The sequence below is a fragment of the Scyliorhinus torazame genome, chromosome 21 (genome assembly GCF_047496885.1).
Source record: "Scyliorhinus torazame isolate Kashiwa2021f chromosome 21, sScyTor2.1, whole genome shotgun sequence".
Taxonomy (NCBI): Eukaryota; Metazoa; Chordata; class Chondrichthyes; order Carcharhiniformes; family Scyliorhinidae; genus Scyliorhinus; species Scyliorhinus torazame.
In genome coordinates this window covers 66,075,811-66,088,597 of record NC_092727.1, presented here as the reverse complement: position 1 = coordinate 66,088,597, position 12,787 = coordinate 66,075,811, and the positions used below count along the sequence as shown (strand labels likewise).

The 12,787-nt window shown below is 42.1% G+C and overlaps 1 protein-coding gene across 4 annotated transcripts in view; it reads left to right on the top strand.

The window, feature by feature from the left end:
* LOC140398328 (STE20-related kinase adapter protein alpha-like) overlaps positions 1-12,787 on the top strand; it is a 125,910-nt gene that overhangs the window by 31,414 nt on the left and 81,709 nt on the right. For 2 of the 4 annotated variants that reach the window (XM_072486896.1, XM_072486897.1), the window contains exon 4: positions 10,096-10,124. The exons of the other annotated variants lie outside the window; for them this stretch is intronic. In XM_072486896.1, coding sequence (XP_072342997.1) covers positions 10,096-10,124 — 29 coding nt within the window. The remainder of the gene's footprint in view (positions 1-10,095; positions 10,125-12,787) is intronic. 4 annotated transcript variants of the gene reach the window in all.

Below are 12,787 nucleotides of genomic sequence, written 5' to 3'. Positions count from 1 at the left end.
AGATATTGCCATATATTCTTAAGCTCAAATGTATGTAGTGTATATTCAATCACAATCTGTAATCTCATGGCCCACTTTACCCCTCACTCTACCATCAAACCAGGTGAGCAAACTTTGGTTCAAGGAAGAGTGCAGGAGAGCAGACCAGAAGCAGCACCAGGCATATCTAAGAATGAGGTACAAACCTGGTGAAGCTACCACAGTGGGCTACATGCGTGACAAACAGTGGAAGCATGCCTTAGACAGCAAACTGATCCTACAATGAACAGATCAAATCAAAGCTCTCCAGTCCTGCCATATCAATGATGGTGGACAATAAAAAAACGAACTAAACAACAAACATACCAAGTAATGGGGGAGCCCAGCACATCAATGCGAAAGACCAGATTGAAGCATTTGCAACCATCTTCAGTCAGACGTACAAGAAGATGATCCATCTCTGCCTCCTAATGAGGTGCCCAGCATCGCAGATACCAGACTTCATTCAATTTGATGCACTGTACATCGTATCCATTGCCTTCAGTCAATTCTTGATGCAACAATGGCCATGGGTACTGACAACATCCCAGGAAGTAGTACTGAAGCCTTATACTCCTGAACTAGCCAAACCCCTAGGCAAGAGTTCATTACAACTACAATACTGGCAACTATCTGCCATGTACTTAATGATCTGTTGAGCTGCTCGCAGAAAAATACTTTTCACTGTACCTCGGTACACGTGACAATAACCAAATCCAATCCAATGTGAGAAATTACCCAGATGTCCGGCAAATAAAGCACAACAAATCTCATCCTGTCAACTGTAGCCGTTAGTCTACCCCGATCGTCAGCAAAGTGATGGGAGAGGTCGATGACGGTGCTCGTGCGAAGAGCACTTGGTCAGCAATAACCTGTTTTCAGATGTTTAGTTTAACAACTTGGCTTCTGACCGCATTACAAGAGAAGTGAATTCTAGAGGTGATCCGAGTGTCATTACCCTTGAAATCGATGCATCATTTCAGTGTGTGGCATCAAAGAGCACTGCAAAATTCAAGTCCATGGACTTCGTGGACCTAGCACAAACTGAGGTGGTTTTGGTTTTTAACGGTTATCATCTCAGTCTCGAGAGATGGCTGCAGCAAGTGTCCTCTGCTTAACCATCTTTAGCTGCTTCATCAATTGTCGATTGTCAGCGACTTTCGGTCAGTTAGGATCCTGGACCAGACCCCAATTTGTTAGGATACCAGATGAGAAACCCCAAATAATTTTTCTATTTGTAAAGCCGAGGAAAGGATGCAGTGATGACTCTGACCAAATAGGTATCTTTTATGTTGAAACAAACTTTAATTTAAACACCAGATTTAACCACATTAACATCAAAGAAATAACTTTACAATTAAGTTAAACCATTCTTCAAAGGAAAAGCTTTAACTCACTATCTACACCTGCTGCTTTATATATTCCAACCAAGCAACCCAATACAGTTCAAAATCTACATAACTAGTTAGTAATCAGGGTTACTTGCTGTTCTCTGAGTAGAACTTTGAGGGAGACCCTTTTGGGAACAACCTGAAAACCCTTCTGCCTTGTCAGACTCTAATCCTATAACCAACCTGCAAAACCATGGGCAGAGCTGGCTCCTCCCTTTAATTATATCATCTGAATCCTACTAAGATACCCCATGACCTGCATCCCTCATTATCTACAACCGAGGGAACCTCCAGAAACATAAACAATATTCCGTTAGCCATCTCTTTGTGAACAAGTAAATGGTTAAAATCAATGATTACCTCACCTAACGACTCGTTAATCACAGCTATGCTGTCTGTATGTATTTTAAACCAGGGTTTTAACAACATTACTACAACAAAATATACAATATATAAAAAGTTCCTACATTCATCACAGATCTAGAAAGTCAGAAGTGGGGAATGTTCACAATGTTCAGAACCATTTCAGATACTGAAGCAGTTGTGTCCATTGCAGCCAGACCTGGACAACATTCTGTCTTGGGCTGATAAGTGGCAAGTAATATTTGTGCCAAGTGGCAAGTAATATTTGTGCCAGACACTAACCATCTCCTACAGGAGAGAATCTAACCACCACCCCTTGACATTCAATGGCATTATCATTGCTCAATCCTTCACTATCAACACCATGGAGGTCACCATTTAACAGATACGATACTGGACTAATGTTTATATACTGTAACTATAAGAGTCTGTCAGACACTGGAAATTCTGCAGCATGTTACCAAACACCTGACTCCTCAAAGTCTGTCTGCTATTGACCAGGCACAAGTGTGATGGAATGTTCTCCACTTGCCAAGATGAGTGCAGCTCCAACATATTCCAGGGCAAAGCATGCTGTTTGACTTGGCACCCTAGCCACCACCATAAACATTCAGTCACTCCCTCCGCCACTGACGTACAGTGACAGCTGTGTACAAACTACCAGATGCACAGCAACAACTGTCCAAGGCTCTATCTACAGCATCTTCCAAACCCACAACCATTACCATCTAGAAGGACAAGGGCACCACCTGGAAGTTCCCCTCTAAGTTACACCACCCTGACTTTGAAATATATCGTCATTCCTTCACTGTCACTGGGCCAAAAACCTGGAACTCCCTTCCTTGCAGCACTGTGGGTGCTACAACACATGGACTGCAATGGTTAAAGGAGGTAGTTCACCACCACCTTCTGAAGGGAGATGAGAATTATAGAATTTACAGTGCTGAAGGAGGCCATTCGGCCCATCGAGTCTGCACTGGCTCTTTGAAAGAGCACCCTACCCAAGCCCACACCTCCACCCTATCCCAATAACCCACTAACCCCACCCAACACTAAGGGCAATTTTGGACACTTAAGGGCAATTTAGCATGCCTAATCCACCTAACCTGCACGTCTTTGGACTGTGGGAGGAAACCGGAGCACCCGGAGGAAACCCACACACACTGGGAGAACGTGCAGATTCCGCACAGACAGTGACCCAAGCTGGGAATCGAACCTGGGACCCTGGAGCTATGAAGCAATTGTGCGAACCACCATGCTACCGTGCTGCCCAAAGGCTAACTACCATGCTACCAGGCTGGCCAAGCCAACGTTGCCCAGATCCCATGAACAAAGAACAATATAACACAGGAACAGGCCCTTCAGCCTTGCAAGCCTGTACCGGTCATGTTACCACCCTTGGCCAAAACCCTCAGCACTTCCTAGTGCCGTATCCCTCTATATCCATCCTATCCATGTATTTGTCGAGATGCCTTTTGAACGCCAAAAACCTGCTGCTAATATTGTTACGACCCCCGGACTAGTGCATGGTCAATTCCAGACCCACTTGACCCGGAGTCACAACACAATTGAAGTTAACACACAATTCTTAGAAAAGCACCCAAAGTCTTTGGGCCTTGGCTGCCCAATAACTACAGTCACCAGGTTTGTAAATTTAAACATAATTAATTTTGTTAAAAATGATAACTATAATTAAATATGCAGCAAATACAACTGGTTAACTATCTAATTCCCAGCTCCTCACCTCTTCCCCCACCTTCCACCCGCAACTCTTCCCCACCCTCTAAGATATATACGCACAACAAACAAACCGAGGGGGAAAAAGGGGTGTAAAAATTAGTGAAAAGTATAAAAGCCTATTTTAGATGGCTGACTTCTAGCACACCTTCTGTCAATCAAGGCTTTCAGTTTGATGTTTCTGCTTTCAGTCTGTAATAGTTTTCACTGTAGATTCATCCAGATTCTCTGTACAGCTATGCAGCTATTCTGGAGAAAGCAAGAGGGAGCAGTTCCCTCCCGCTGAGCGTCTAGGACCCGACTGTCCTTTCCTTGATTCTCTGAAAGTCTCCACATGGCTAGGATCCAATCACCGCCTGTCAAACAGCAGAATACGGCCTTTTGGCCAATTCATTGGTCACCAGCCAACCAATCTCCCACTGATCTCTCGGGTGCTAAAAAGTCAGTTCAGTTCTGCTGTCCAAAAGCTCGTACAGTCAAGTATTGTGTAACGTTTGAGTTCCTCACTTCCTGTACTTGAGTTTAAGACATGTGTCCATTAAACATCCATGGATCAAAATGATAACAGCAAACATAAGGAAAGGGGAAATAAGGGAATCAACAGGAACACCGAACATACAGTGCAGAAGGAGGCCATTCGGCCCATCGAGTCTGCACCGACCCACTTAAGCCCTCACTTCCACCCTATCCCTGTAACCCTTCCAAACCTTTTTGGTCACTAAGAGCAATTTGTCATGGCCAATCCACCTAACCTGCACGTCTTTGGACTGTGTGAGGAAACAGGAGCACCCGGAGGAAACCCACGCACACACTGGGAGAATGTGCAGACTCCGCACAGACAGTGACCCAGCGGGGAATCGAACCTGGGACCCTGGCGCTGTGAAGCCGCAGTGCTATCCACTTGTGCTACCGTGCTGCACACACAGTCTCTAAGGCATTGTAAGGAAGGACCCTTACAATATATACATGAGTAACCTTGTATGATATCACCACACCATGAACAACCCTGAACTTTTGTGGTTAATGCTTATCTCTTCTGAATTTCTTTGCTATTCATTCCTCTCTGTCACACTTGCCAGAATCTGTATTTGCAATCCTTTGATCAGCAAAGCTGATGTTTCCAGATTTTTATGAACCAGGGTCGAGAAAGCGAGTAGCAGAGTGAGAAATATCTTGCCTTGTTAGCTGTGTACCACTGAGAATCCTGTTGTAAAACCAGCAACTGCTGGAAATATGCTGCCAGATGATCAACATCTGGATGAGGAAAGACAAATTAGTTTGGGTGTAAACCTTTGGAAGGATCACTTTTCAGTGATTGATCTCTATGTTTCCAACATTTCCTGTCTTTATTCCAGTTTATTTTCAAAATTATGTGTTTTTGATTGGGAGTCTGTAGATTTGTTTGTGACATGGAATTGTTGGAAATTTCACAATACTTTGAGCTGCCTGTCTGCCTCAATATCAATTGGGATTGACGAGCTGAATGAAACACTAATCATGGGTCTCCCCGACAGGACATGACTGAGAATGGTTGTCCCGACTCCATGTGAGTTCAGAAACAGCTTTAATAATCCTTAAGAAAGATTTACTGCACTTTGTCCTTCGGTGCGTGAAGAAAAATGACACTTTGTTCCTCGTTGCGTGAAGAAAAATGACAATGTGTTTTGTTAATTGAATGTTTAGCTCCCCAGGCATCAGCAGCTCCTCATCACCTTGCCCAAATCTAAGCCTGGCCAGTCAGCCTGCACCGGCTATTCTCTCATGCAACTATCACAGCCAAACCTAAACCTGTCCTCACCTGACTCACTTTTCAGCAGGGATCGCTGGATAGTGATTGAGAATAGTAACCCTGGCTGATGTTTCTCTCTTGACTCCAGAGTCCCTGAGGCTGGCATACCACACACCAATTTGAATGGAGGGAGGGTGAGATCCAGGTCAATACCTCTTCCACTCAGTAGTTAACTGGGGAATAAGTAAATGGCAGATTTTTCTCTCCTACAATGCTGCTGCTGTGTGGAGTAGTACCATTCTAGTCCTGTTCCAGAAAATCCATACTTTGTGTACAGACATGGCAATGTATTCGATTGCAATCCCTTGGAGGAATTCTTGTAGGTTACAGCGTAATACAAAATGTGAACATTTTCTTCAGTTTAACTAAATTTCTAATCTTCACCCAAGACTCTGATAATTCCAACTAATCATAGACATTCTGGTGCAGGTGTCTGACCCATAACACCAGTACAGTTTTGGATTGTCTTTGCCTAATCCCAGGTTGCTTTTCTATCCTTGCCCCAGCTAACATTGTTCTTTTAAATTTTCTCTTTAAATTATATGCAGTTGAGAAAATTTAATGCTGAAAAATATGAAGGCAGGAAGATGAAGTGAGGCAGTCTGTGCAATTTTAAAGAGATGCTGAAAAAGAGAGATCTGATATAATTACACATATCTTGGGGCAAGTTGAGAAGGCTGTTTTTGTAGCATATGGAATTTTTGCCTTTGTTATTAGAGGAAGAGAGTACAAAGCAATGAAGTTATGCTAAATCTTTATAAAATCTAAGTTAAGTTCCTGCTTAAGTATCACATCCAATTGGGGGCACGTCACTTTCGGAGATGGAGAGCATGGAGGTGATTTACTAGAGTTGTCCCAGTTACATGGAGAGACTGGAGAAGCTAGAATTGTTCTTGGCACACGGAAGGTTAAGAAGAGTCTTGGTAGCAGTGATCAAATAATGTAGAAACTATTTCTGGTGGCAAAACATTCAGTAACCAAAGAACACATTTAAGATAATGGACAACAGGAGGAAATGTCTTTTATTTAAAGAGCAAGCTGAAGCAGACTAAAAAGATTCATTTCACAAAAAGCATTTAGTTAGCTTCCGATAATTAAGTAACATCAACAGAAAGGAGATGAGCAGCTGGTATGTTTTGGTAAGTAGCAAGGGTGGATGAAGGCTTGTTAGATTCAGAGTAGCGGAGAAATTAACAAAGCTTATATTAGAGTTACTGTGCATGAATGTGAATATACGGAGTATAGTTAATAAGATTGAGTTACAGGCACAGATTGCCATGTGGAAATAAGATGTTGTGACTATAACAGACCTGACTCAAAGAAGGCCAGGAATGAAATATTCCTGGATATACGGTGTTTAGGCAGGAAAGCTGGAGGGGTGTCTATTGATTAAATTGAATATTGCAGTGCTGGACCAAGAGAATGTATCAGAAGGGTTAAGGACCGATTCTATATAGTTAGAGATATGGACAGAAGGTGAAATTACGTTACCCAGTGCATCTAATTAGTGGGAAAGAGGTAGAGGAACAAATCTGCAAGGAAATTACAGAGATGCAAAAATTATAATGTAGTTGCAATGGTGGACTTTACTATCCCAATGTATATTTGGATAATTGGTTGTGTAAAGGAGGGGAGGGGGATGGCAGAAGTTCCAAGTATGTGATAAGGCAAATTTTCCACAGCAATATGTTTCCAATCCGAGAAAAAATATATTGCTAGACCTAGTTCTTGGGGATGAAGTCGATCAAGTGTCAGTTGGGGAAGTTGAGGGAGCATTGATTTTTGTCCATTAAGGTTTAGGTTAGAAAGAGGACAAGGAACAATCCAGAGAAAGAATAATTAACTGGGGAAACTTCAATGGGATAAGAGACGCTCTAAGATTGGCAGGCAAAATTATATCTAAGCAATGAGCTGGCTTTAAACCAAGAGAGTTTGGGCACAGTACAAATATATTCTCACAACTGGGAAAGGCAGGGCAAACCAATTTAGAGCTTCCTGGATGACAAAAGATCTCGGGATGAAGAAGAAAACCTGTGCCTGTGACAGATGTCAGGTGGATTATATAACCAAGAAGCAGGCTGAATTGCAAAGATTCAGAGAGGAATTGAAAAAGCAAATAAGAGAAGCAAAGAGAAAGTATGAAAAGAGACTGGCAGCTAACATAGAAGGACTTTTGGATTTCCTTTTACAGGCATATAGTAAAAGGAGGGGTGGGGCCAATAAGGGACCAAACAGAGGATTTATGCATTGAGGGGGCTGAAATATGAAATGAATATTTTGCATCTGTCTTTGCCAAGGAAGATGCTGTACAGGGAAGGCTGAAAGAGGAGGTAATTCAGTTGCTTGAAGGTTTTTAAATTGAAAGAGTCGGTGATGGATAGTCCACCTGTACTTCAAGTTCCAGGGCTGAATGAGATGCATCCGAAGATATTGAGGGAATTGGGAGTAGAAATTTTGGTGACACTTAGCATAATGTTTCATTCTTAATTTCGGGTTAGTGCCAGAACGCTGGAGAATTGCAAATAGTACACTCTTCTTGAAAGAAAGCTTATAAATATAAGGCCAGCAACTACAGGCAACTATGCCTGGTGGTGGGGAAACTTCTGGAAATGATGATTCGAGACAAAATCAACCTGCACTTGCCCAAGTGTCCATTAATTGAGGAAAGCTAGGACGTATTTGTTAAGGGAAAATAGTGTTTGCCTTGCTGAAAGTTTTTGACATGGTAACAGAGTTGCTGAGGGCAGTGCTGTTGATGTGGTCTACCTAGACTTTCATAAGGCATTTGATACAGTGCCACAACAGACATGTTGAATTGGTGGCATTCAAGGGACAGTAACCATGTGGGTACAAATTTGACTGAGTGACAGGAAACCACGAATAATGGTTGATGGGTGTTTTTTGGATTGGGGGAAGGTTTATAGTGGTGTTCCTTAAGTCAGTGTTAGGACCCCAACATTTCCTGATGTATATGAATTGCCTCAACCTCATGGCGCAAATTCAAAATTTTTGGTTGATACAAAACTATTGTGAATTGTGAGGAGATGGTGTAGAAATTTAAAAGTTTGTGGAATGGGCAGAGAGGTTACAGGTGAAATTTGATACAGATTCATTTTGGGAGGAAAAATATGGATGAATGATACAACATAAAAGGTTACATTTCTAAAAGGGGTGCCGGAGCAGAGGAACCTGGTGTATTTGTGCATAAATCATTGAAGGTGTCAGGACAGGCTGAGAGCAGTTAATGAGGCATTCAGTATCATGGGCTTTATCAATAGGAGCATAAGAGTGCGGAAACAAAGACATTATGTCACACTTTCTCAGAGCATTGCTTTGGCTTCAGCTGGAGTATTGCTTCCAGTTCTGGGCGCTGCAGTTTTAGGAAGGATGTGGAGGTATTGGAGAGACTGCAAAAAAGATTCACGAGAATAGTTCTGGGGCTGAATAACTAAAGTCACATGGATTTGATGGTTGAGAGGAGATTTAATTTGGACAGAGTAGATGGGGAGACGTTTTTCCCCATTAGTGGAAGGAGTGAGAACCAGAGAGCAGATTTTAGTTAATTGGCGAAAGAAGCAATGGCGACATGATAAACTTTTTCAAGCAGCATGTGGTTAGCATCTGGAATGTATCTGAGCATGGTGAGGGCAGGGCCATACGAGGCATTCAAAAGGGTATTGGGTTATTATCTGAAAAGGAAGAATGTGCAGAGTTACGGGGAGAATGCAGGGGAATTGCTCTTTCGGAGAGCCAGAACAGACACAATGGTGTTGTAACTGTTCTGTGACTGATGTAGTAATGGGGAATTCATCGCCTGGAAGGAGGGTGAAAGCCAAACACATTGTAACAGTCAAAAGGAAATTGGATAAATGCATGAAGGAGAAAAAAAATAACAGGGCTTTGAGAAAAGAGCAGATGTGTGGTTTTAGCTGAGTATCAATTAACATTTCCTCACCTTGTTTGGTGTCTTTGTATCTGATGAGCAATCCATTCTAACCCATAGCCTTCAACATCTTTCTTTGCACCCTTTTTATCTAATTGACTATACTGCGATGGTCTTAGCTGTTCTGTACTTTCCTCTCTTTATTTTCCATGGATACTAACACTCAACTTCAATATCCCTTGCATTCTCAGGAGCTAAATGGGGTTTAACTCCTTCCCTCCCTCATTTTCCTCTTTCTCCTCCAGTCTATTGGCCTTTAAAATCTAGCCTTGGTATTTCATCTTTGATGTCTTAAAGATTATTGTCTCTTCCTTGCGCAGTTTGATGTGAAAGATGTTTTTAATGCCATTCAGCTTTGTTGCACACTGCAATTCTCCGGATAATCTTCTATCGTTGTGTCCAAATGATCTCTCGAGCCTTTGGGAGGACCGCACTGTCTTATATAAGGCCTGCGGTATTTTTCAGAATCCCATCATTTGAGGACTGTGCTGCAATGTTAGTGCTGCAATGTTAATTCCTTTGCTCTTGTGGAATGTAGTGATTGAATTATTCTAAATTGATCTCCATATTGGAAACATTTTCATGGCGTCTATAATATGTATGTAATTCAATGTTAGAAGTGACTATAAGACTCTAATTTTGTGCTGGTGTAATAAAAATAACTCCAATCTCTTTATCATTCAAATACTATTATTGCTGTGAAATGCCAACATTTTTACTCTGAGCAATCGGCAATTCTGTGCCATGTGACTGTGACTCTGATCGAGGTGTCGGCTATAATCATAATTGCCAGTCTTGTTTGCCAATTGTTCTGCCCCACAACTGAAAGTCAACTCTTAGTTTCTTTACTTCAGAACGGCCTCAGGCGGAATATCACAAAAAGGTGAGTACCGAGCACCAAAAGGTTGTGATATTGGTTGCATGTGAGCCCTTGTGTAATGTGGAATGTCATTTTGTGTTGCAGTTGGCTTCACTGTAACTGCATCCTTGCAAAATTTGCCCTCCTGTATGTCCATATGTTGCTGAAGGGAATTTTATTTTGTGCATTTGCTTTTTAAAGTTCCTTTTGTTTTACTTTGTTCCACTTCTGTACAGTATAATGTTAAAAAGATAATTGTTCTAAATTACATTACATAGAAGCCCAATAGGTCTATGATTGATTCCACAAGAGCCTTCTCCCATTCCTCTTTATCTTAACCCATTAATATATCCTTCTATTCCTTTCTCCCTTAGTACTTAATCTCGTTTCCCCTGAAATGCATCTGTGCCATTCATCTCCACTCCTCCGTGGTAGCAAATACACATTCTGACTACTCTTGAATAAAGAAGTTTCTTCTGAATACCTTATTGGATTTATCAGTGACTATCTTATTGGCCCAAAGTTTTTTGTCTTCTCACAAGTGGAAATATTTATTCGTCTAAGACCTATGTTCGGATACGCCTGGAAAAGAGGAGTCCCAGCTTGTTCATTGTCCCTGCTAACCTCTCCATTTTGAATCATCTTTTTGTATATCCTTTTTTTCACTTCCTCCATGCACATCTAATATAATAGCAGTGCATAGTCCGTTTGTAATTTGATGCACTGGGAACAAATTTCAAAGCATTTCTCACATTCTGAGTGGCAAGCTTTGATATTTGTATTTTGAAAAGCAAACATGATGATAACAGTGGCTCACCAAATCTGTAAAGCCAAAGGCTGGGAGCCCTTGCTCCACTCTACAAAATTCTGCTTTAAAGAGTCATGACTGCAAATCATTCTCTGTGATGGATACCATCTGTCTCCAAATATCACTGAATAAATGGTCAACAGGGTATTGTCTCCTGTAACACATCACGGGTAGAGACAGCTCTGAGCAGTATTCATTGCAAGACACTGAGGTTCCGATTGCGATGTGGAGCTGGACACTGACTCACCATTTGCTTACGAAGGAAACTACAAAAGTCAGCAGGTGAGTTTGACAGGTATGTGGGCGTGCCCCCCCCCCCCCCCCCCCCCCCCCCCCCCCCACGCCAGTGGCCAGCTCGTCAGCAGAGAATAGTTAACTGTGAGGATGGAATTGGCGTGGATAATTCATTGTGCAGATCTTCATAATCCATTAAATTAAAATATGATTTGGAGCATTGCTATAGAATATTAACATAACTGTTTAAAGTGAAAGTCATTTTGTTTGAAAGATGCATTTCAAGGCACAGATTAATACTTCACGCCGCAACTTTGGGGGATGCAGCAGTCCATCCATGAACACAACCCTCCGTGCTGCTACATGGGCTAGGCTGCTGTGGAGCAGTATTCTCTTTATTCCCATGACATTCTTCCACCAGGAAATTTCCGTAATGAACCAGATTCAAACTCCTGTTAGTGAAAACTGTTTGTGGATAGCAATGCAGCATGACCCTTGCTGCTTTTTCGTCCAACTTCCCTGCCTTCATTTCACCCAGCCATTTTAAACCATTCTTATTTTTCCCTATCCTCTCCTTGAAGTCCTTGCTTGGGTGTGAGTACAAAACCTCGCAAACCTGTTCAATTATAAGTGTACACTTGGCTTGTCAAAAGCTGTGCAACTAAAGAGGCAGCGCAATTACTTTTGGCTTTATCCTCCTTTCACCTGATCCTGTCTGGGGGGGGGGGGGCACTAAATGGTGGTTGGGAACAAGGCTGTTGTGCAGTGTGTCTGCATTATATTGTGCTACCATTGCTGAGGCCAGTGATTTCCAATATTGTGTTTGCCACGAAAGTTACTGTATTTTACTACTTTGGTAATATTCATAGTTTAATATAGTATCTATTTGTTTTCCTGTAACTAACAAAGATTTAACAGACAAAGCCTGCTGCTGATTGCAAGTTCATATATTCCGGAGTCTCTGTACATGCTGCTTTACTTGTGAGAGATTGGCATCTGTCCTGTTCATTTGTTTTTACTGATTTGTAGTTTGAATAAAAGTTGCTGTATTAACTCCTGGACTGGAAACCCATGACAATTCAGTGTGGAGCTGACATGGTAATTGGATAGACTCATCAGATCCATTATTTGGGCTGGTACAGTGGTTAGTACTGCTATCTAACAGTGCCAGAGACCCAGGTTCAGTTGCCGCCTTGGGTGCTTCTCCCCGTGTCTGCGTGGGTTTCCTCCAGGTTCTCTGGTTTCCTCCCACAGTCCAAAGATGTGCAGGTTGAGTGGATTGGCCATACTAAATTGCCCCTTCATGTTCAGGGATGTGTGGGTTAAGTGAGGTTACGGGGTTGCAGGATAGGTTGGGAACCTGGTAAGCTGGTACGGGTGCTCTTTCAGAGGGTCCGTGCAGACTTGATGGGCTGAATGGCCTCCTGCACTGTAGGGATTCTATGATTCAGAGTCTCATTCTATTAGCACAAGAAAAGAAAATGAGACTCTAATATATTGTGTCGGGGCCAGTTTGCTGCCTTGATGATTGAGCATATTCTCGTTGTTTGAGGCCCTTTTTAATATATCACATCTCTAATAGTAAATTTAGCTCATCAGCCTGAGAGATGTTAATGTTAGACAATGGGCAGCCAGGTCTCTGGCT